Source organism: Physcomitrium patens, chromosome 8 (assembly GCF_059467195.1).
Source record: "Physcomitrium patens ecotype Gransden chromosome 8, ASM5946719v1, whole genome shotgun sequence".
Lineage (NCBI taxonomy): Eukaryota > Viridiplantae > Streptophyta > Bryopsida > Funariales > Funariaceae > Physcomitrium > Physcomitrium patens.
Window position 1 is genome coordinate 10,002,553 of NC_143417.1, and position 20,341 is coordinate 10,022,893.

Here is a 20,341-nt window from a genome sequence, read left to right on the forward strand (position 1 = left end):
GTGATATGATGATTAAGGGACATTTTATTTAAGATGGATGTTGAGGAGATAGTTGGTTGTCAGCCAAGATTCTTAATTTGCTAAGATACTAATGAGATGTTGGTGGTAGGTATGCACTTTCATTTATTTATTTATTTTTTATTGTTGATGATGTTGTACTAAAGGCTATAAACTTAACTTGTGAATTTTATTTTGGGTATTTAGATCCAATATGTCTTGTTCAACTTGTGATTCTTCATTGCCATATTGCATTGTTGTTGAGATTATTTTTTTAATTTTGTTTTTGGATAACTGTAGTAGTCATTCAAGAAAGATGAGTATAACAAAAATTAAGAACAAGATGAGAGCTTGCTTGAAAGTGATTTTGTGAATGGACTAAAAAAATTCTATAGTATGGCTTTCAATCAAAGACCTAGTATATACTTATCCTAGTTGGAATATGAAATGTAAGTATGTGGATAGAAGGGATTTAGATATAAGAAGTTTTGAAGTTTTAAAGAAACAATGTGTTTTGTAAGAGGTGTCTTATATTAGCAAACTTTGATCATATATTCATATTTCATCCCAAAGCTTGAAAAATCTTTATTTGTCCAAAGGTTTATTTAAATTATTTGAAATCTAATTTTTTGTGGATATATATAAGAGATTAACCATTCTTGTATGTACATTGTTTTAGATATAATAAAATAATAATTTTCATGTGTTAAGATTTGCCATAGAAAATGGGATTTTGTGCTGATTTTAGTATACTTTGATTACTGTAAAATACCGTAATAGGATCTAGAGCTACACCATGAATTTAAGATGATAAAATTTGAAGCCATATGTCTTCTCTAATCCCTTCAGTCTGTACTTGTGCTTTTGCATCAATAGACAATATGACCATTGTTTCTTATTTAATTTTATGTCTAAGAGAATGGACCTCCTACTGATTTTAATATCTATTCTATAATAGATTTTTTGTCAACTTGGTAATTGGCCTAGTCTAAATATGTGAAGCTTAATATTAAAGGACTTTTAATATGCTCCTAAAATATTCCTAAATTTATTGCACCTTCTATATATATGTAAATTTGATAAGCCAAATGAAAATGGATTGCTTCTTAGATTGTGCATGAATCTACTAAAAACTCTTGTGACAAAGATGATATTTGGTTTGGTGTTTATCAAATATATTAATATGCTCATGAATTTTTAAAATTTTCTAGCATTGACCAATGGTGAATTCTCTTATTTGCCAAGCTTTAAACTTTTGACTATTAGTATTGGTGAAGGTGTACAATCTTGCATACTGAATTTCTTTACTATGTATGATATATACACTCATTAAGAGAGAAAAATCTATAAGATTTTTGAATAAATTATAAGTCCAAATATTATTATTTTTTTTAAAATTTGATATTTCAAAGAATTTCATGAATTTTATTGTGATTAACTAGATTTTTTCAAAATTTAAATTTGTAAGTAGAAGATCATCTACATAGAAAATCAAAAATGTTACCACATTTAAGTCTTATAAATAGTATAAGCTCTTATTTACTTCAATGCAAAAAAAACCATAATTATTGTTAATCTTTTTGAACCATGCTTAAGAAGCTTTTTAAGCTTATAAAGAGATTTTTTTAGACGACATACCTTTGTGTGTTTTGTAGAGTCACAAAAGCCTTTTAGAACATCTATGTAAATTGATTCTTTGAATTTGCCATGCAAGAAGAGAGTCTTAATATCTATATGAAGAATCAACCATTGATGGTTGAAAATAAGTGCTATTCTTGAGTAGATGGCTTTTGACTTGATTACAAGAACAAACACTTTGTCATAATCTACATCCTTTATATATTGGAAGCTTCTTGCAATGAATTTAACTTTTAGTTTTTGTTTTATAGACCCACTTTACAATAATTGTCAAAGCTCTTGGAGGTAGTTTACATAGCTTCCAAATATTGTTTTTTAATATGGCTGTATGTTCTTGTTCTATTATTGCTTATCATATAAGATAGATATTTGCTTCTATAGATGTGATTGAATTAGTTGGCTCAATAATAATTCCAAAAAAATAGTCTATGTCTATTAGATGTGGAAGCTCAATAAGATTGACAAAGAATTTTAGGATGTTGTGCTTTGGTTTGATAGCATATATAATGTTGTTACAAAAACATGATAAAGGTTGTCAAGTTTGGTTAGGCAACTATCGCAATCAAAGCGACAAGGTAATATTGACGAGTATTAGATTAATAATAGCTAATACAATGATACTAGTTGATGACATTGGTGATGGCAAAGCAGCATTATTTGTAGAAGTGATGAGTTTATGCAAGACCAAACAATCTATGATGGCAATACAAGATTAGATTCAAAAATTTTGAATTTTTTTGGCTAATCTATTAGACTAAGATCATATAATATTGATGAATCTAAGTTGATTAGTACATGGATGGCATTGAAATAAGAAAAATTTATTCTATTTAGTATGCAATATTTGTCAAATTTAACATTCATTTATATAATCAACTTATATTCAAAAGGCACCATGATTTAGAAATCTTATATTTGAGTGTTGTATCCAATAAAGAGATCTACTTTAGCTTGCAGTTGCATCTTATTCTATTCTTCATTTTCTACCTACACATATACAATAGATCAAAAAATATATAAATAAAAGATGTTGAATTATTTAAAGTAGAGGCATTGAAAAGATATTACCTTGGAAATAACTTTGGTAGGTAATTGATTTAGGATGAAGGCTATAATATTAACAACTTTGGTCCAAAGAAAACTATGTATACTAGCTTGAATTTTTATGTTAGGCGCCATATCAAGGAGCTTCTAGTTGCTCATCTTAACTATGTCATTATGTTTTGGCATGCCTATATTTATTAGTTTTTTAATAATACCAAATTGTTCACATAAATTCATAGATTCTTCCAAAAGAAACTCAACTCGCCTATCACTCCTAATAGATAGAATTTTCTTTTTTTTGTTGAAATTCTATCATTCTTTTGAAGGCCTAGAAGGTTTGAGTTTTTTGAGATTTATATTGAAAGAACTTAATCCATGTGTATCTGTTGTAATCATCTACTATAACAAACATATAATCTAAACTTTTAAGAGATGTAATTGAAAATAGTCCATATAAATTAATGTAAAGCAATTTTAAAGTTTTAGTGGTTCTTATGACACTAATTCTAAAGAATGGTTCTCAAGATTGTTTTCTCACTTGGCAATATCTACCTACCTTCTTGTATATTAAGATGTAGGGAATACCATGAACCATTTTTTGGACTAATAATTTGTGATGCCTAAGATAACTAATATGATCTAGTATATGGTGCCATAACTTGATTGTATGAAGATTTGTTTGACCTAGATTTGCTATGATATCCATGCTACTTGTTGTGAGTTAATAAAAATCATTCCTTCTATTCCAAATACCTTCAGCTACTACACAATTATGAGATTTATTATATAATATACAATTCTTGTCATTGAAGCATGTTATGAGATATCTATTGGTAAACGACCAAATACACATAAGATTTTTTTTATAAACTAAAAATGTATAGAATACCAAAAACTTCTTTTATTTCTCCAGATAGAAATTTTAGGTATATAGTTTTGTAATTGGCTATCTAATGACTATGACCCTTGGTTGTCTTCACATTCTAATTGAATTATTTTAGACTATCAAAGTTATGATGTCTTTTGGGAACATATTGTATTACATTTGAGTCAAGATACCAACATGACTTGTAATTATTGGTATTTAGTAAGAAAATCAACGCTTTGAATAATTAATAATTGTTAGTATCTTAAAGGAATGTGACATCAATATTGTTGACTTTGGAATTTGGCTATGATTTTTTTTTGTATAATATTTACAAATCAAAATTAAAATCTAAGTTTTGACATTCTTTCTACTTTAAGTTTTTATATATTAATGAGCCTTTTTAAGCACAAGTATTTGAAATGACAATGCCTTCAATAGTATGTCCATTGAATTTTGCTCAACTAATTTTATAAACTAGAGTGGCCTTGGTGAGAGTTAAAATTCCCAAGATGATAATATTATTGGCCTCTTCTACAATTCTAGCAAATATAGAGAGCTTTATATGTGAGAGTTCTTCTTCTAGATTTCTTTTGTGTGGCTTTCTTCTAGCATAAGTCAAGACTAGAGTTTGTCTAGGATAGAATATCTTCCACCACTTGTATAATAACTTAGAAAGTTAATATAAGAGTTGGCTAGAATCTTAACTACGATCTATATGAGGTCGAAGTTATTTACATTGACTCTTATGGCCAAAAGCTTTGTTAGGATATATTGGAATTGTGACTAATAATTTTTTACTCTATCATGCTTTGAGAATACATTGAGGCCTAATATGGTTTTTGAATCAAACTTTTTGTTGTCATCTGCACTTTCAAACAATTGACAAAAGATAGAAAGACTCTAATAATAGGGGTGATGACAATTAATATGATAAGAGATGTGTAGAAAAAAGATTGGTTAATCAAGATGAACAGATCTTAAGAAATTGTGGTCTCAAGATCTTGTATATTGTCCACCTTACTATTACATCTATTGTAGACTTTGAAGACATAGGGCAGAAGCTTTTCAAAATTGAAGTAGATCAAGACATAAAGATTTGTATTATTTGCACTAAAGGTAGGACTTACTTGCTATGTTTATGTCTACTTAGGCCATAGTTTGACATGTTTAATCAAATTTATAAATAGGATTTTATTTGTTCTATGAAAATATATCCCATGATGCATTGTCTAGAGCAAACAATCTTTCTCATGTTGCAAAGTTAGTCATTTATTGGGAGCTGGTGGGCTTCCTTGATAGCGGCTTGCTCACACCAGACTTATTGAGAGTTCAACTCCATCACCTCGTGTCTTCTTCGGATTTCTTTTCCAAGAGCTTTCAGAATAATGGGACTGCAAAAAATGAATGGGCGATCAAGCGACCCCTCAATGCAGAGAAAATTCGACGGAATCTTTCCGAAAGATAATCCAAAGAACACGTAGTTTGCCATCAATTTTCTCACCTCCATTGGTTTTCCCCTTGGCACAATCACACATGCACATGGCTAGTTCGGACCGCACATTTTTCAAAATATCAATTTGGAGGCTTCACACAATCTCATCCTCTACAGCAGTAATTCTTTGGCAATCGTAGTGGCTTTATAATTATAATATAAGTTAACCTGTTTACTGGGGTTGGTGATAGTTTCGATGTAATCCTCGCGTTAGGCTGCAGGTAAGCTGTTAAAACTGACACCTACGTTCCAGTTTCTCACTTAGGACCAATAGCTTTCAAGTTACGCAGTTGATGAACGTATCCAAATTCATATTTTTCTATCTAGAGTTAAAGTCAACGACACCCTCAACACACACAATGATGAAATTGAGTTTTTTTTTTTTTTTTTTTTTTTTTTCCTGCTTCGACCTGACTTAAAGCGGGATTAACATTTATTGCCTCAAATCACAAAAAATTAATAAGTTTTTTCAACTCCTTATACCCAACTCCTTTTCTAGTTGTGGAATGAAAACCTTCTCCACCATGGGTTCATACTTTGCTGCTTTTTTCAGAAGTTTCAACGCCTCATTCTTACGTCCTTCTTGACTAAGAACACTGCACCATCAAGAAAGGATCCAATCAGACTCTTTATGATTGACAATAGATCAGCGCTACGTTTGGAACATGACTTCAGTAATCAATGAACAAGAAAATCAGATTCGGACATTAGAGAGACTATCTTGAAAACGAAAGAAATCTTCTTGCGGTTCCGAATACGAAAGAGATGGGAATTAGGTTATGAAAATGGAAGCATGTCAATTAGCTCATGAAAAAGGTTTGGGTCCACATGCCTGCCAAGAGTGATGCATGCTTTAAAGTATCGGTGCTGCGAGAGAGGATCCTGAGGTACGTCCATTTCTGTAAATACAGACATAATTTCAAGTGCTTCTGACCTCTTTCCCTGCAGTATTTTGAAACAGATGAAAAGTATAAGCGATGAGCTTCGTATCCACACGAGTACTGCAATGCAGTATGTTACAATTTTCAGTTTGTGGACTCAAAAGCAAAGGACTAGATATACCAGATTAAATAGTGCCACTCCAGCTCCTAGGGATGCAGCAATGACCAATTCTCTCTCCTTGGTCTGCAAAGCCAGGAATCAAGATGAGAGCTTGATGCTCAAGTATATTAATGCTCATGAAAGCACACCTGTACTTCCAAAGGTCAAACTATTGAGACAAAGATAGAAGAATGAAATGCTTTCCAACAGCGAATGTTTAGTTGTTAATATCAGGACCACTTTCACAGAGAAATCGTGGCTTGCCCAAGGACTTCACGCTAAGAGTTAAAATCAAACTCTAAAAGTTATGTTTTGGTGCACCATTTATAAATTTTTATGCAGTGAAACCAGGTATAATATGGCTCGAAGCAAAAAGAAGAAGCATACCCTAAGTATTTTCAAGCCAACTCTCGACCTTGGGGCCATGTCAATGTAAAATCTTCTTAGCCTAAAGTCTCAAGTTGGATTTAAGTTAGCTAACCTCGACTCCTAATAATATGCGGCCCTAGCTAATGACAAGGAATGCTCAGAAAATGCACCTTCCGTAAGACAAGGCCATGATACAACGAAGCCTTCGACCATAGCTGCTTCTCAGAGTAGATTTTTCCCAATGCAAATAAAGCTTCTACTTTATCAGGAAACTTCTCCACAGTGTAACTGCAAAGGCAGGTAAAAAGTGGGAAAAATCGCCTTCTCGGACAGTTCCCATTATACATAACATTTCTTGATGTGAACATAGCAAACAAAAACAGACGCTTTCATTTTCACCATAGGTGACGAGAACACAATGCAGGATTGGAATTCTAAGTTAGAGTTCTCACTGCAGAACTTCGAGAGCCTCATTTTCCTTTTGCATAGCAATGCAATTTGCAGCCAGCTGCCACAGATGAACAAAGAAACAGATCAGGATTGTACTGATGGGTGCGAGTCTACAGAACCAGAACAAGAGTAGTGTATTGCATGCCCATTTCATACTCGGTAGAAAATAATTGATGACTTTGTGAATCGTGAAGTAATATAAAGACCTACCACAAGAAGATCATCTGAGTTCATGTTTTCAACAGCTTCCATTTTTAATAAACCTGTTTGAGCAGGAGGAGGTGTTGGTGAGGAACCTCTCAGTTTAGACAGCTCCGCAAGTGATGGCAAGCCCAGTGCAGTGCGCACACCAGGCTGTCGAAGTGCAATTGTCTGCATACAAAGATAATGAATTCACAACGAATGTAATTAGAACCTGCATTGCTAGTTTAGCTGAATGCCACAAAGCCGTCTACAGTAAGTAAACGAAGATAGCAGGCTCAAACTCTTGCATGATAAGAACATGAAATCTACACATTAAAGGAACAGGCGTGACATATCTGAAGCAGCTTCGACGAGCAAATTATCCTAAATTTCAACCTTTCTGCTGGCGAAATTATTTGTTGCATACAGAAATTGAAAGTACGCATAACATCGACAGAAAAAAAATGAGAGTTGTAATGGTTGGATTCTATAGGACTGCGACGAAAACTGTTACTGCTTCTGCGTCCCAGTCAAAAACCTGTTAGAGATGTAGAGACTATACTAACAGAACGAAAACGTGATGTTAGAAATATTCACGAAAGAAAAAAAATATGTACAGCACCTGAGCAAGGCTGCAGCAATTGTTTGTAATCCAATACATGAAAACACCCTGAACACAAGACAGACAAGCTTAAAGGTTAACCAACGAACACTCAATGCGCCGTGTCTCAACTTTCCTAACGTCTTAAAATTAAATCACCAAATACATCTGTTTATTTACCTAAGACACGAAAATCATTGTGAAATTCCTCAAACATGAAAGGTGCTTCTGACAACCACAATGAGGTGCTAGTAGCTCAACGAAGTACCTGAGGAAGGTAAAATCCAAAAATAAATGCTGGGATAGTAGCCGCCTCCAACCACCATTTGTAAAACTGCTCACAAGAAAATCAAACAAGAAGATTGATAATATACCCTACGGGTTTATCAAATTATTGTGTGTGCCATATCAAAAAATAAGAACATCAATTTAAAAAATCCTAAATTACAGACATGTCATTGAAAAATTGAAGATTATCCGCACAGCCACAAAATTTTATGTATACCTTCATGACGATCCCCATTATTCCTTTCTGTTGTTCGATACCTTTGAAAGACAACTACTGCGATCAAGCCCACAGGCACAGGCCAAAAGTTCCCACACCACAGAATTTAATTAGGAAACGATAGCTTCGACTGGAATACAAGATTCATTTACAAAAACTATGATTAGGAGAAAATCGCAAGCTCTCATTTCAGGTGGACATCTATAATTCATTATTACTAGGTATTCAACTCATTCAATTTGCGATCCATGGTCTATTAATAATGGAACTGGCTATAATTTCTGGATTGGCTCTACAAAAGGTAATCTTCTTGAGTCATCACAACTTGGAAAGAATTCAATATTTGCTCATCAAATTAATAAACATTGAGTTAAGATTTTTATTTCAAAAATTCATCAATTAAAATTTTATGAATGACGGTTGTGTGTGTACGTGTGTGTGTGTGTGTGTGTGTGTGTGTGTGGATACATGAAAGCCAAATACGATCGTAAGACGTGAATCTAAAGAGAGTTTGTTCGCCTAGAGCTAGAGTTTAGTGGTTCAGAGGAACCTGTCGCAGAAACTTCACAAACATGATCATTCACATTGCAAGAACGTCCAAGAATGATGTAAAATAGCACCTGCAAATTTGTGAAATAAGTAGCGGCTACAATGACTGGGAAGAGAGCCCCCAAAGCACCTTGTACTGGCACTGTTAGGTCAGTGAACCACAAAATCCCCCCCTGCAATGGAATTGTATCGTTAGTAGAATAAGACAACGTCCCAAAATGAGTACATATCAATTAAATTACAATGCAAAATGAATTTATTGTAGAGATTTTCTATTAGGAACCCGATTCCGTTTATCACTGTCAGAGCACGAAGCACGGATGGGTAGACTTTGTTATTTGTTGAATGACACATCAAGTAATGATGGGAGAGGGGAATTTACAGTATCAAAACCCGGGTGTGAAGCCATTGCCATTTGACGAACGGCAACTATCCAATAAATGAACAGAGGAACCTGCAAGGTCCATTTGGCCGAAAACTAATTAAACAGTAACCTCTAATTTAAGGAGTTATAATCTCTGAAACAGAGCCCGTCAAAAAACTAAATTACTAAAGGATGGATACTAATCTGAAGATAAAATTAAGAAAGTTACAAAAGATCTGCAGATATTATGAAAGAGTGGCTTTTCTATAGCAAAATGTAAAACCTGGATGAGGGGAACAGCTATAAGCCACATTGGGCTAGGTGCTCCTAGTTCAAGCCGCCGCTTGGTAAATATACGGTATTGAGAAGCTAAAGAAACTCCAGAGCCACGAGGAGGGACAGGAGGTGGCACTGCAACGTTTCTATATAATAGTTAGTGACAAGTTGCGAACAAATCTCCACCACAAGCAGATGTCATACCAACTTCCCACACAAAATGTCTTCATGCTTATAAACCATGCATTCAGAGAGTTTGCACTCTTACATTGGCTGGAGAGACGTGCGAGAAGCGATGCTTTTCGCAGCTGAGTCACTGTGAGCGGAAAAAGAGCAGCACGCAACGCTAATGTAGATCCTATAATTGTAAGCCACCTGAAAGTGTAACAACACCAGATCATTACAATAACACGCAATTCGTCACGTTATTTGAGAGATAATGCAACGATCCTCTGGGAAAATGACCTCAGATTGGCTGAAAGTGTACTACACTACAATTGAGACATGATCGAGCTCAGCTTCTCCTAATAACCCAAGTAATTAAGGAAGGAAGAAGGAAAAGGAGAAACGTACCAAGGGACACCTGAGAAATTCTGAAAACGGTCTAGAGTCACAATAATGGCATCCGTCGGGATTTGCAGGGTGCTCCAAAACATGCTACCTCCGGCATCCTCAGCAATTGCACCATTAGTGTCAACACTTGCCACCCCATCATCCAACTGCAAGTTACCTCTTCCCAATCCAAGCTGCTCCCTGTCATCGCCAGCGCTCGGAAATGACTCATGAACACTCTCACCAGCCACAACCTCGTCCTCCTGCCGAAACGTGCTGCTGGGCAATCGGGCGCTAGCTTCAACCACCGCTTCACCCTCTCCATTGTCCAACTGGGCTGTTGAATTGGACACTGAATCGGGCACTGAATTCACACCTCCCCACCTCCACCACGAGAATCGACGCACCCACGTCGGGTTTCCTAAAACCCCTCCATGACTAGGGTACAAGCATCCACCCCACAACTGCGCAAACTCAAAAGGAGGTCCCGATACAGCTCTAAGTTGCGAAAAACTGCGTGATCTTTGAGCATGTAACGAAGGGGAGGTGGGTGAGGAAGAAAGCAAGGAGCATTTGTGGGTACGCCGCAGGATGGCGGCGACATGCAAGCGACCTCGGCTGGTGAAAGACATAGCTCAAATGCACTGCCACACACTCTTCATCTCCTGCTCCTCATCAACCAAGCGTAACTCCTCGGATGGCAAAACACTCCCAAGTAGAGTGATCGATGGCTCGATCGAAGTGGAATTGCACACCAGATGACTCCTTCGAAATTCTTTTTCAAGCATGAGAAAAATCTGAGTTTAACGACATCGATTCATCAGCTCGACTGTGGGCAGAAAGCTTCGACAGAAGAGCTTCGTTGGAAGACCATTTTCTCATTTTAGGGTTTTGTTACTTTCATTGAGGATTATTTTCTGCTCGTTTGACAACATCGTTTACATGTTGGTTGTAAATTGTACCTCTAATGATGTCATTTAAATCTATTGCTGTAGTGCATTTATACTGATATCAGTTTTTGAGTAGATTTTCATCTATGTGTGCCATTTTTTGTGTGTCTTTTTTTGGAATATGGAAACCTTCATGAATTGTTGCAGTGATAATAGAGTTTAGAAGTTCATGTGGAGGTACCATGTTGTATTTAGAAACTGAAAGAATCTTATTGGAGGTTTTTGGATCTAAAAGCTTCATTAAAAGTTCACTTGATTAAATATGAATTCGTTTTGTGACTTTGATTTTGAAAAATTTCAGCTTTTGGTAAGTTTCCATAAAACTTATGTGGTATTTAGTATACAGAAATGTGAAATAGAAGTCATCTGCAATATCAAGAATTTGTTTATTTTTTCTTTGTATAGAACACATTGGATATAAGATCAAAGCCAATACCTTTGTCTTTTTCACTGAATATGATGAAGGATTATAAATTACTTACATTTTTTTAAATAAATAAAATCTACTTTATTTATGGAGTTGACGCAAACACCACGCTAATTTTCTTATGGTACTTTGCCATCAAATCCAACGTTGACAATAATACATAAGTTAGCTAGTAATTAACTAGTTTTATATCGTTCAGTGCCCTAGTTAATATTATTTGAATGCGAAACAATTTTAATTTACCGAAGGATGACAAGAAGCGGCATTCAAGACATTGGGAGCTCAGATTTCAACCATGGAAACTCCGTCTTCATCTATTGAAAAATAACATAAAACATCCCTTCTGTTTCTTGAATAGAAAAAGAAAACCACAAAAGTAGATCTTATTGCCTTCTGCAAATGAACAAAAAAGTTAACTTGAGTTGGATGAAAAGTGTTCAATGCCAAAAAACATAGTTTGCTAGTTACTTCACAAAGTTATGAAAAAACCACCTTGAAGTTAAATAAACATAAGTTTGGAACGAAAACATATAAACCACACCAAACAGAATGGAGCCATTTTATTTCTAGTCTGTGATACTGAAGGTCAAAGAGAAAAACACTAACGAACAGCAAGTAAATAAAGAAAGAAAGGAGAAAGAAAGAATAAAAGGATTGATCAATGAGTTTCTTTAGTCTACCCATTTCTGCAAAAAACTCGGATGGTGAAGAAAAAGTGAACAATGTCAGTGGCCTTGTTCATAACTGCAGCATCAGCAGATCCCACCATGTTTCAATCAGGGGATGTGCTCGATGCGTAGATGCAGTATAAGCACGAAGACGGCGAATCTGTTGTTTCTGTAACACTCAATTTCAGCACATAGATGGTTAGATAGTTAGAAAAATGACGATGACGATGACAATTGGAAACGATGGATTGTTGCAAAATCCCTTCACGATGTGGCACGATCAAGCAGATGTGGTTTCAATCCCGTTGGCTCCTTGCCATTTGGCTTCGGTCGCCGTTTTTGTGTAGGAACTAAATGAATTACTGGTGAGAATGGTTTTTGGTCCTTGTGTGCACACACGGGTAGATGTTGCTTTTCCCCACTTGTCTTCACCCTGCTGTTTAGCCTTTCTCGAGTAAGAGGTTTCGGTGAAGCTCTTTGACCAAGACCTCATCTCTTGTAGTAGGGAATTGGGTTTTTGTTTTTTACTAGGCGAAATCGAGTTCGGGCTCTGGTTAGTGAGAAGCGCAGAGTAGTTACTGATTGCGTACTATTTGCGTGGGTGTGAGCCCAGGGAGTTGGGCTATCCGATTGCGGACCAGAGATTGGCAATCAGAGGTTTGAGATCCTGTGAGAGGGAGTTTTCGGTCTAGGTACCCACATGCGTCTCTATTATCTCATCACTGGAGCTCTGGTAACCTATCAATCCGCGTTCTGGAATGCGTTTTGCGCTTGCGCTTTATTGGGATAGATTGGACTCCAAGGGCGATCGTGAATTCATCGCGGACGGATGTGAAGTTTTAGGGTTGGCTCTCAGTTGAAGGCCTTGTCTCTGTGAGGAAAGATCAATGCTCCTTATGCGGTGCGAAAGGATTGAATGCGGTGGTATGGCAGCTAGGGCGCAGTAAATTCAGCCCGTGGTTTCCAGTAGACGAGTTACGCCGGAATCATTTGAGACCTGGGGGGACCAAACATTGTAAGGGCTTCCCCTGGTCGCAATTTGTTTCGAATCGACTCGATTTTCGAAATCTAATGCCATCACTGATCCGAGATGGTGCTCGTGCCTGTTGCAGATGCTCATGGCCTGTTGTGTATTGGTGGTCAATCAGCTAATCAGAGGACTTCATTCGACAAATGATGTACCTAGAATGTATATGACCTGCCATTGCCTGTCTTATTTCTTCATAGAGAGGTTTCTTTTCATGGTGATACAAGGTGGACCAGAAAGTAGAATAATCTTCTACTTGTTCAAATAATGCACGCCATGGTCTGAAACTCGGGCATCCGTTTGCCATGGGAGTGACTCTGCAAGCAGTCTTTCTAGCTTCCTGTGTAGTGTTCGGGCCCATGGCAATGGCGGGTTATCACTTGACTCGCAACCGCGTTTTGTTCTTCAGTGGATCACTCTTCATTCTGCTTGCAGTATCGGTTCACGTCTTCCCCTTCTTTCACACGCCCTATTTTAACTCCTCTACACTCCCAGAAGAGCAGGCATCTGCCCAAGTGACACCCACAGCCTTTTTGAATGTTACGCTCAGAGACTACTGTATCTCCAATATTCACAAGGTGTGTCAGTTCTTCCTTCACTCTTTTGTCCTGTCTTGTTTTGGAGCATGTTCATAGATTTTTCTATGTAAATCTGAGGTGCTTGCCAGTATTTTAGCCGGAACTTTTGAGTGTTTTTTAACTGTGCGACTATAGACAACAATTGTTTAAAAACTTCTAGACTTTTTGCTTTTCTGGGTCCGTTTTGTATGTTGTGTTTAACCTCTTCTTTGCTATCACATACTTATGACTAGCTCTCATTTGTTCTATGTTGAATTCATCTGCCTTATCTTCTCAGGTGGAATTCTCTGAAATTGATAAACCTCAGCTAGACGAGCAAATATCCAATCAGACGGATTGGGATCACTTTGAGTGGCGTTGGCAACATGAAGCTTTGCATCAATGTAAATATCAGAAACTCGACAGAGAAGACGCGCTTGAGTTGCTACAGGGAACATGGATTGTGATCGCTGGTGATTCTCAAGCTCGCCTCCTATTCGTGGCCCTGATGGAGTTAATCCTGCCATCTATTGAGGATTTGAGGCCTTATCTTTTTAAAAGACATAGCAACTTCGAGTACAATTTGGAAAGCCATCACATTCTCATGGAGTTCGCTTGGGCCCCTTATACTACCAACTTGACACGAATGGCGAAGGGTTACCGTCAGGATCAGAAACGCCCGGATATTATAGTTTCGGGTGTAGGCCTTTGGCACATGTTGCATTCAGGAAATTACACCCAGTATGGCAAATCTCTTGTGAAGCTAAAGCAAGAGCTTGGCTTCCTGCTGAATGATCCCATTAGTGCTACCTCTGAGGAGGCTCTGACAGTGCAGCTATTTTGGATGAATTTACCAACTTTGGCACCATCCTTATATCAAAGCGACTTGAAGCGTGAACGTATGACAACTCAACAATCGCAGTTATACACAATGGAGGTCCTTAGGAGTGAGATTGCTGGTACGGGAGGCTTGACAACACTACTAGACATTCAAACGCTGAGCCATGAGTGTGGTACTCGATGTACCCGTGATGGCATTCATTACAGCCAAGCAGTCTACAGAGCTGCATTGCATATTATCATCAACAATTTGCTTATCACCACCAAGCAGACTCCGATCCCGTAGCAAACAATACCGGGCGCTTGATGTTGACAGCGAGAGTCATTGTTGCATTCAATTTGCGATCCACAAGAGAAACTTCGGGTTGTACATGCAATCTGGAGTCCTCTAAATATAAGTGGTATCAAATATGCCACGTATACCCTGCGACCCTTCTCACGGAGGAAAAGCTTAGTTGGGATCGAGCTAATCAGAGCACCAGTGTTGCAGTTGGCGAGCAGTATTCACACAAGGCAGCGTTCCCAGTCAAGTGTCACCACCAGAGAAATGCGCATGAGGTGATTAGCAATGTTTTCTTAATTACAAAGATAGTAGTCATTGTCGCGGATCATTTTTCTTAGGCCTTGGTTACATTAACTGTAACCACAAGGTCTGACATGAATCCTCTGTCATGCTCTTGTGTTGTCATGAAGGGCATCTGCCTTACGGCGTGCTGTGACAGCGCTTGGGCTTCTGGTAGTCTTTTGATACGATTACTGTGGTTCTTGTTTATTCTGTTTCACTGTGCTTTCGGTAGCTGCGCAAATATGACATTGATGACAGAAGGAATGCCATAAAACATAAGCACTCAGAAAATAGCGCCTTTTTCTATTGGTAACACACATGGTGATTAGTGGGAATTCAAATGTTTTTCACGAGTGATAGAGCTTTTCGGATCACTGCCGTAAGTGGATATGTTGTTTCCTACAAATCCCCTATCTTCCGCAGGAATCCACTGACTTCAACTGCCCCAGCGACCTATTTGCAATTGCAACTCTATCGAAGTTGACGAACGGAGCTTAAGCGGACTTTTCCCAACAATCCTCGCTCTCTTAGACCTATTCTGTTCAGGATGTGAGGGAGCACGCAAGCTGTGGGTTTCAATGGGGAGCATGAAAATCTTGCTCGACTTTGTTGAATCTGGTTCTTGTGAAGGAAGACTCCGATTTGACAAGCATGAACGCGATCTCCACCACAACCATGGATGTAGCCATTTTAAGAGATCTTCAGTGATTTAAAAAACCTTTCTCTTCGTTTTGACCTCTTTCCGCAAAAGGTCTCACATTTCCAGTCGACAACCTAGTTGACTGTGAACAGGATCATAATCCAAAGGTCCAATCGCCTTGGCATCATCTGTTACGATTTTTCTCGTAACGTTCCGCCCTGATGCTCTTCTTATCTAGCGATTGTTTTCTAACATCTTCCATGGCTGACCATACTCTTCTACATGGGTTATCGTACTGTAGTTGTCCGTTTTTTTTTAAAAAACTATCACCCTTTTCAAGATTTCGATTCATGTGTGGTTATTCGGTTCATTCAACTTGTTCAACAATACGTAAATTACTAATTTTCTTCCTCAATTTATGCATCACTTTGCCTTAAGTCAAAATTCAATTCAAGAATCCAGCGCCTTAGTGAAAGTGGCCACTGTTTTGGTCCGAATATTGAAACTTTCGCGCGTTGCAGTCAGCAAGTATAGACGCCACATGTTTCGGACAAAATATTGATCGATGCGGTCATTTGTCGTCACCATCACCAAGACTTTGCCTCCTCATAAACTTGTTTGCCCCGCTTCGTCTTCATCGTTTAGTTAATGCTTCTTTCAAATTTGTATCGACTTTACCGCAATCTTGTTGTCAGGAAGGCCTTAGTCAGCATGAAGTTGTCTTTCGCGAAAATCATACGTCCTTGTACGGTGAGGTTAGAGTCGTTGGGTGAATCTAAAATGTCTGAAAGTTCAATTGTTCTATGAGGAGCTCTGCTGCATAATTTTCTTGCATCGTGGAACCCCACACTGCTTCCTGGAAACCATTAAATCATAGGCAGTCCTCGGTCGGTGCTCAACGTTGGCCGTCTCGGCAAGGCATCGATCAATCTCTTCAGATGGGTCCGCGGAGGAGTGCGCTCAGCGATGTGTCGGAGCCAGGACTTAGCAAGGTCGTCGAGAGGAGCCCCTTGATACAGCCCCGCAAGCTCCGAAGCTGCCGAAGCACCCCCGCGTCCAGATCGGTCCTCAGATCCGCTTACACGGAATCCTGGACAACGATGAGCCGCGCTTCCTCAATGCGCGGGCTACACTCAAATCTCATGCCAATTTCCGAACTCGAGCAATCGAAGCGCCAACCCCAACCCCAACTCCAACCCCCAAAGCCTCGCGTCCTTCACCGATCCCGTTCCATGCCTCAACAGCTCCACTCTCCGTACATCCCACCTTCCCAGCATCTCCGGTCTCCCCAGTACAGGGTATACCCCGTGGTGAAATTCGACCACAGACCGTTTCCGGAGAGGATGAACTACGGCATCGCGGGGTACAACACCAGCAGGCCCAGAAGTCAGACCTCAATCACCCTTGAATCCAAACCCACCGGTCAAAGTCAACCTGTGCTCCGCTGTACACTGTGGAGATTGTGGTCGAAGCGCTTTCATGAAAAGATGATTAGGATCCGCGTCAAGGATTGCTGCTCAAAGCTGGCGTCCAGATTCCGAGGCAAGCATTGATGTGTCAGTTGCAAGTATGTTAGATTGCAGGCATCGCTGTCGGTTACAGCAAGCAAACCAAATAGCAGAAATCGACGAACCATATTTGAAAGGCTATTGAGACTAAAGATGCTGAAGTGACGAATGGTGACAAGTTGATCATGCGATCTCGGATCCAGCAGGAAGATCGACGCCCCTTTCCCATCTACCCGACTCACTCTACGGCAAAGATTTATCGGACTGATCGGAGACGAGTTAGAAGCTGTAGTTTTCCGTCCCCCTGCTTTCGCCAGATTGCTGGTGAGCCTTTAGATCCTCTCATAGCATCCGATTCCGGCATGTTGAAAGGATGTGCCCTCTCCTCGTTGGAGGTTGGGGTGGAGTGGATGAATGAGAGGATACACGCTATATTTGCTCATGCTAGTTTTGTCCAGTTATCAGTTGATGATAAATCCTCGAGCATTTGCTGAGCAACACCGTCGTACTGGACTGTTCATCACGTGTTTCTCAAATATCCCAAATATATTAGACACGTGCAAGCATCCCAAATATGTCAGACGCGGAAAGAAAGTAACCCGGTCAGCTCCACCCCACTTGGACCATCATTCGCAACTTTTTTTGGCATTTTTGCCCGTAGCACTCTCGTCAACATGGTAAGCTGTTAATGCCCCTTCTATCGCCTCTCTGTCAGGTTCCTCATTTTCTCCATCTTGCTCAGCACCCAACTCCCAGTATGTAGAGAGCAAGAAGTCCTATCTCCTGATTAGTTTGGCCATAGCCACCATGGCGATGTTTCGATCTACGCTTCTTCTCCTCCCGCTTCTGCTCTTGCTCGTTAACTCCTGCGCATCACATGGATCCCAAGCTCATAATCATCGCGTTGTTAAGTTTGGTGGCCACCACTTTCCAATCGGACAGGGGTTGAAAGCATCCTTGAGCGACAATGCGGGCCCTTGGGATGGATTTAAACTGCTCTTGGACGCGAAGCTGGGCGAGGTGCGGGCCGGCATGGCGAATCTCAAGATGTATTTGCTCCAGTTTGGCTACATCTCTAGCGCCGACGCGCCTCCCGCAGGATCATCATTTTCTGAGGAGTTTGACAGCATCACGCAGAAGGCTATTCAAAACTACCAGCGCAGCTTCGGCCTACCAGTCACGGGGAACCTGGACCTCGCCACGCTCACGCAAATGATTATCCCCCGCTGCGGCCGCGAGGATGTCATCAATGGCACACTCCTCATGGTAAGCTCCAATCCCTAGTCATGTTCTATCCCATTCACTCGCCATCCCTTACAATCCCCTGCAATATGGTCTATCCCTGAACTGCATGACCGTTAACGCAGCCGTTCTAATCTCACTTGTCTAACACAGAAACAGCTTCTGTTATACCCACTATACTACCAACATGTTTTTTAAACGCCATACATGCTAAGTGTGAGCAGGAGGTATTAAAATTGGCATAGTAGTTCAAGGTTTGTGAAATAGTAACCATATATCTTCCTCCAAGGTAGAGTGTTTTTATGATCCACATCCCACATGTAAACAGCCTCATTATCACAACTACTAATGTGCCAGTTTTCTGGATATTTGCTGATGGTGAAAGTAACCCATCACATCGGCATCCCAGAAACAGTTAGCTCTCAACAGTTGATAATGATGTTGCACAAGAATGGCCCCTATAAGCTGCGATTGGCCTTTTAATGCATGTCCTGAATTGAATGAATTTGGCGTATCCCTAATCGGTTGGAATACATTTGCAATGACAGTTGCAGAATGGATTTGATAGTGTTCCCGGAACTCAACACCTCGGAGTCCAGCACTGGTCGTCCTTTCCGGGTGGCCGGCGGTGGACAAAGAAGAATCTCACATACGCCATCAACCTATCAACCATTAGCTCCGGCGTGAGCGTCGTCGACACGCAGAACACCATCGATAAGGCGTTCGCGACATGGCAGGCCGCCATCACGCTCAATTTTACTCGCATCATGAATATTGAAACGGCCGACATAAGGATAAGCTTCGACGCGCTCGATCACGGAGATGGGAATGCTTTCGATGGACCATTGGGAGTGCTGGCTCACGCGTTCGCGCCCACGGACGGGAGGCTCCACTTCGACATGGAGGAGTATTGGACAATCGACGTAAAGACCGCCACATCTAGCGGGTCGTTTGATCTGTTGTCTGTTGCGATCCACGAGATTGGCCACATTCTGGGCCTGGAGCATTCTAATTTCCAGGACGCGATCATGTATCCTAGTATATCCCCGCTGGTGGCCAAGCAGAGTCTGCATGCGGATGATGTGGCGGGTGTCCAGGCTCTCTATGAAGCGGATCCGAAGTATACTGGATCACCGGTCACGGAAGGGCTGGGTAGCCAGAGTGGGGCGGTGGCGTCGTGGGACCGGATGAGGACGTCGGAGGGGATGGTTCTGGTTGTATGCATGTTTATGAGTCTCCTGGTTGGGCGATCCTTGCTGCCAGTGATATGGTAGAACGGTAAATTTGGCTTGCTATGCATGTTGTGGTGATCGTTCTAGGCGCAGCGCAGCTGGGTGGTGTCGCAGTGGGTTAGCGGATGGATTTGCTCCGAGGGTTGTGATGGTCCTATGCCGACAGTTTAATGATCAGGTGTGAAGGAGCGTTGAGGTGTTACTCTTTCGGGTAGGATTGAAAACGAACTGTGCAGCTCATTTGTTTGTGCCGTTGTGACTATTGTCGAGGAGGCTGTCTTTCAGTTTTAGAGCAAAGATTCAACTATCGAAAATCTGTCACGTTGAGAGAAGTAGCCGTAACGAGTCTTCAATACTCGGGTCTCTATCAAAGTGAGCTCTCTCTTTTGGTTCGCCCTACCCGGCCCTCGAGAAATTCGTAGTCCGATGATTAGGAACAATTCAAATGTTTGTTCTTTGTATACTAGAGAACGTGGATTCAGAAATGTAAGTGACGGAGAAATAAGCAACGAGCATCGCTCTATAAATTTTCACAGTCTTGAGTCCTTACTCAGTTTCTTAGCATTTTCAATTGATTTTTTTGTCCTCTATGGAGTTTCTTTTTCTGTTGAGATGCTTTTTCTTGTCCGATTAGTTAAGTAATGCAATCTCACGATGTATCTCTATTAAGACTGAAACTTATCTTTATGATGACAGAATATCAGAGAAGGGAAGTTGTTGAATGCAAGATGCATTCAGAAGTCGTTACATTGCTGT

The 20,341-nt window shown here is 39.7% G+C and overlaps 3 protein-coding genes across 4 annotated transcripts; 2 read left to right on the top strand and 1 right to left on the bottom strand.

Annotated features, from left to right (window-relative positions):
* Positions 1 to 5,162: 5,162 nt before the first annotated feature.
* Positions 5,163 to 10,770, bottom strand: LOC112285289 (ALBINO3-like protein 2, chloroplastic). The gene is made up of 14 exons (XM_024525970.3): positions 9,951 to 10,770; positions 9,646 to 9,752; positions 9,385 to 9,512; positions 9,120 to 9,191; positions 8,809 to 8,910; positions 8,189 to 8,242; positions 7,952 to 8,017; positions 7,705 to 7,752; positions 7,110 to 7,271; positions 6,902 to 6,957; positions 6,620 to 6,737; positions 6,102 to 6,164; positions 5,872 to 5,981; positions 5,163 to 5,635 (listed from the first exon to the last, which is right to left on the bottom strand). Exons 1-14 carry the CDS (start codon positions 10,559 to 10,561, stop codon positions 5,509 to 5,511), a joined length of 1,824 nt encoding a protein of 607 aa, XP_024381738.1. The 5' UTR covers positions 10,562 to 10,770; the 3' UTR covers positions 5,163 to 5,508.
* Positions 10,771 to 12,088: 1,318 nt separating this feature from the next.
* On the top strand, positions 12,089 to 15,276 carry LOC112285604 (protein ALTERED XYLOGLUCAN 9). 2 transcript variants are annotated; one of them, XM_090252500.1, is made up of 4 exons: positions 12,089 to 12,339; positions 12,588 to 12,989; positions 13,087 to 13,579; positions 13,857 to 15,276. In XM_090252500.1, exons 3-4 carry the CDS (start codon positions 13,307 to 13,309, stop codon positions 14,682 to 14,684), a joined length of 1,101 nt encoding a protein of 366 aa, XP_090108626.1. In that variant the 5' UTR covers positions 12,089 to 12,339; positions 12,588 to 12,989; positions 13,087 to 13,306; the 3' UTR covers positions 14,685 to 15,276. The 2 variants fall into 2 exon arrangements, with proteins under 2 accessions (XP_090108626.1, XP_024382320.1); XM_024526552.3 differs by having other exon boundaries at positions 12,089 to 12,989.
* Positions 15,277 to 17,839: 2,563 nt separating this feature from the next.
* Positions 17,840 to 20,120, top strand: LOC112285603 (metalloendoproteinase 1-MMP). The gene is made up of 2 exons (XM_024526550.3): positions 17,840 to 18,377; positions 18,902 to 20,120. Exons 1-2 carry the CDS (start codon positions 17,919 to 17,921, stop codon positions 19,625 to 19,627), a joined length of 1,185 nt encoding a protein of 394 aa, XP_024382318.1. The 5' UTR covers positions 17,840 to 17,918; the 3' UTR covers positions 19,628 to 20,120.
* Positions 20,121 to 20,341: the final 221 nt, after the last annotated feature.

Excerpts from the sequence above, each read along its gene's own strand:
- LOC112285289 (XM_024525970.3), bottom strand. The coding sequence starts at position 10,561 with ATGTCTTTCACCAGCCGAGGTCGCTTGCATGTCGCCGCCATCCTGCGG. Across the intron at positions 9,513-9,645 it reads CGCACGTCTCTCCAGCCAAT|TGCCACCTCCTGTCCCTCCT; the intron begins GTAAGAGTGCAA and ends GAAACGTTGCAG. Across the intron at positions 6,738-6,901 it reads GAGGCTCTCGAAGTTCTGCA|TTACACTGTGGAGAAGTTTC; the intron begins GTGAGAACTCTA and ends CTGCCTTTGCAG.
- LOC112285604 (XM_024526552.3), top strand. The coding sequence starts at position 13,307 with ATGGGAGTGACTCTGCAAGCAGTCTTTCTAGCTTCCTGTGTAGTGTTC. Across the intron at positions 13,580-13,856 it reads GTATCTCCAATATTCACAAG|GTGGAATTCTCTGAAATTGA; the intron begins GTGTGTCAGTTC and ends TTATCTTCTCAG.
- LOC112285603 (XM_024526550.3), top strand. The coding sequence starts at position 17,919 with ATGGCGATGTTTCGATCTACGCTTCTTCTCCTCCCGCTTCTGCTCTTG. Across the intron at positions 18,378-18,901 it reads TCAATGGCACACTCCTCATG|TTGCAGAATGGATTTGATAG; the intron begins GTAAGCTCCAAT and ends TTGCAATGACAG.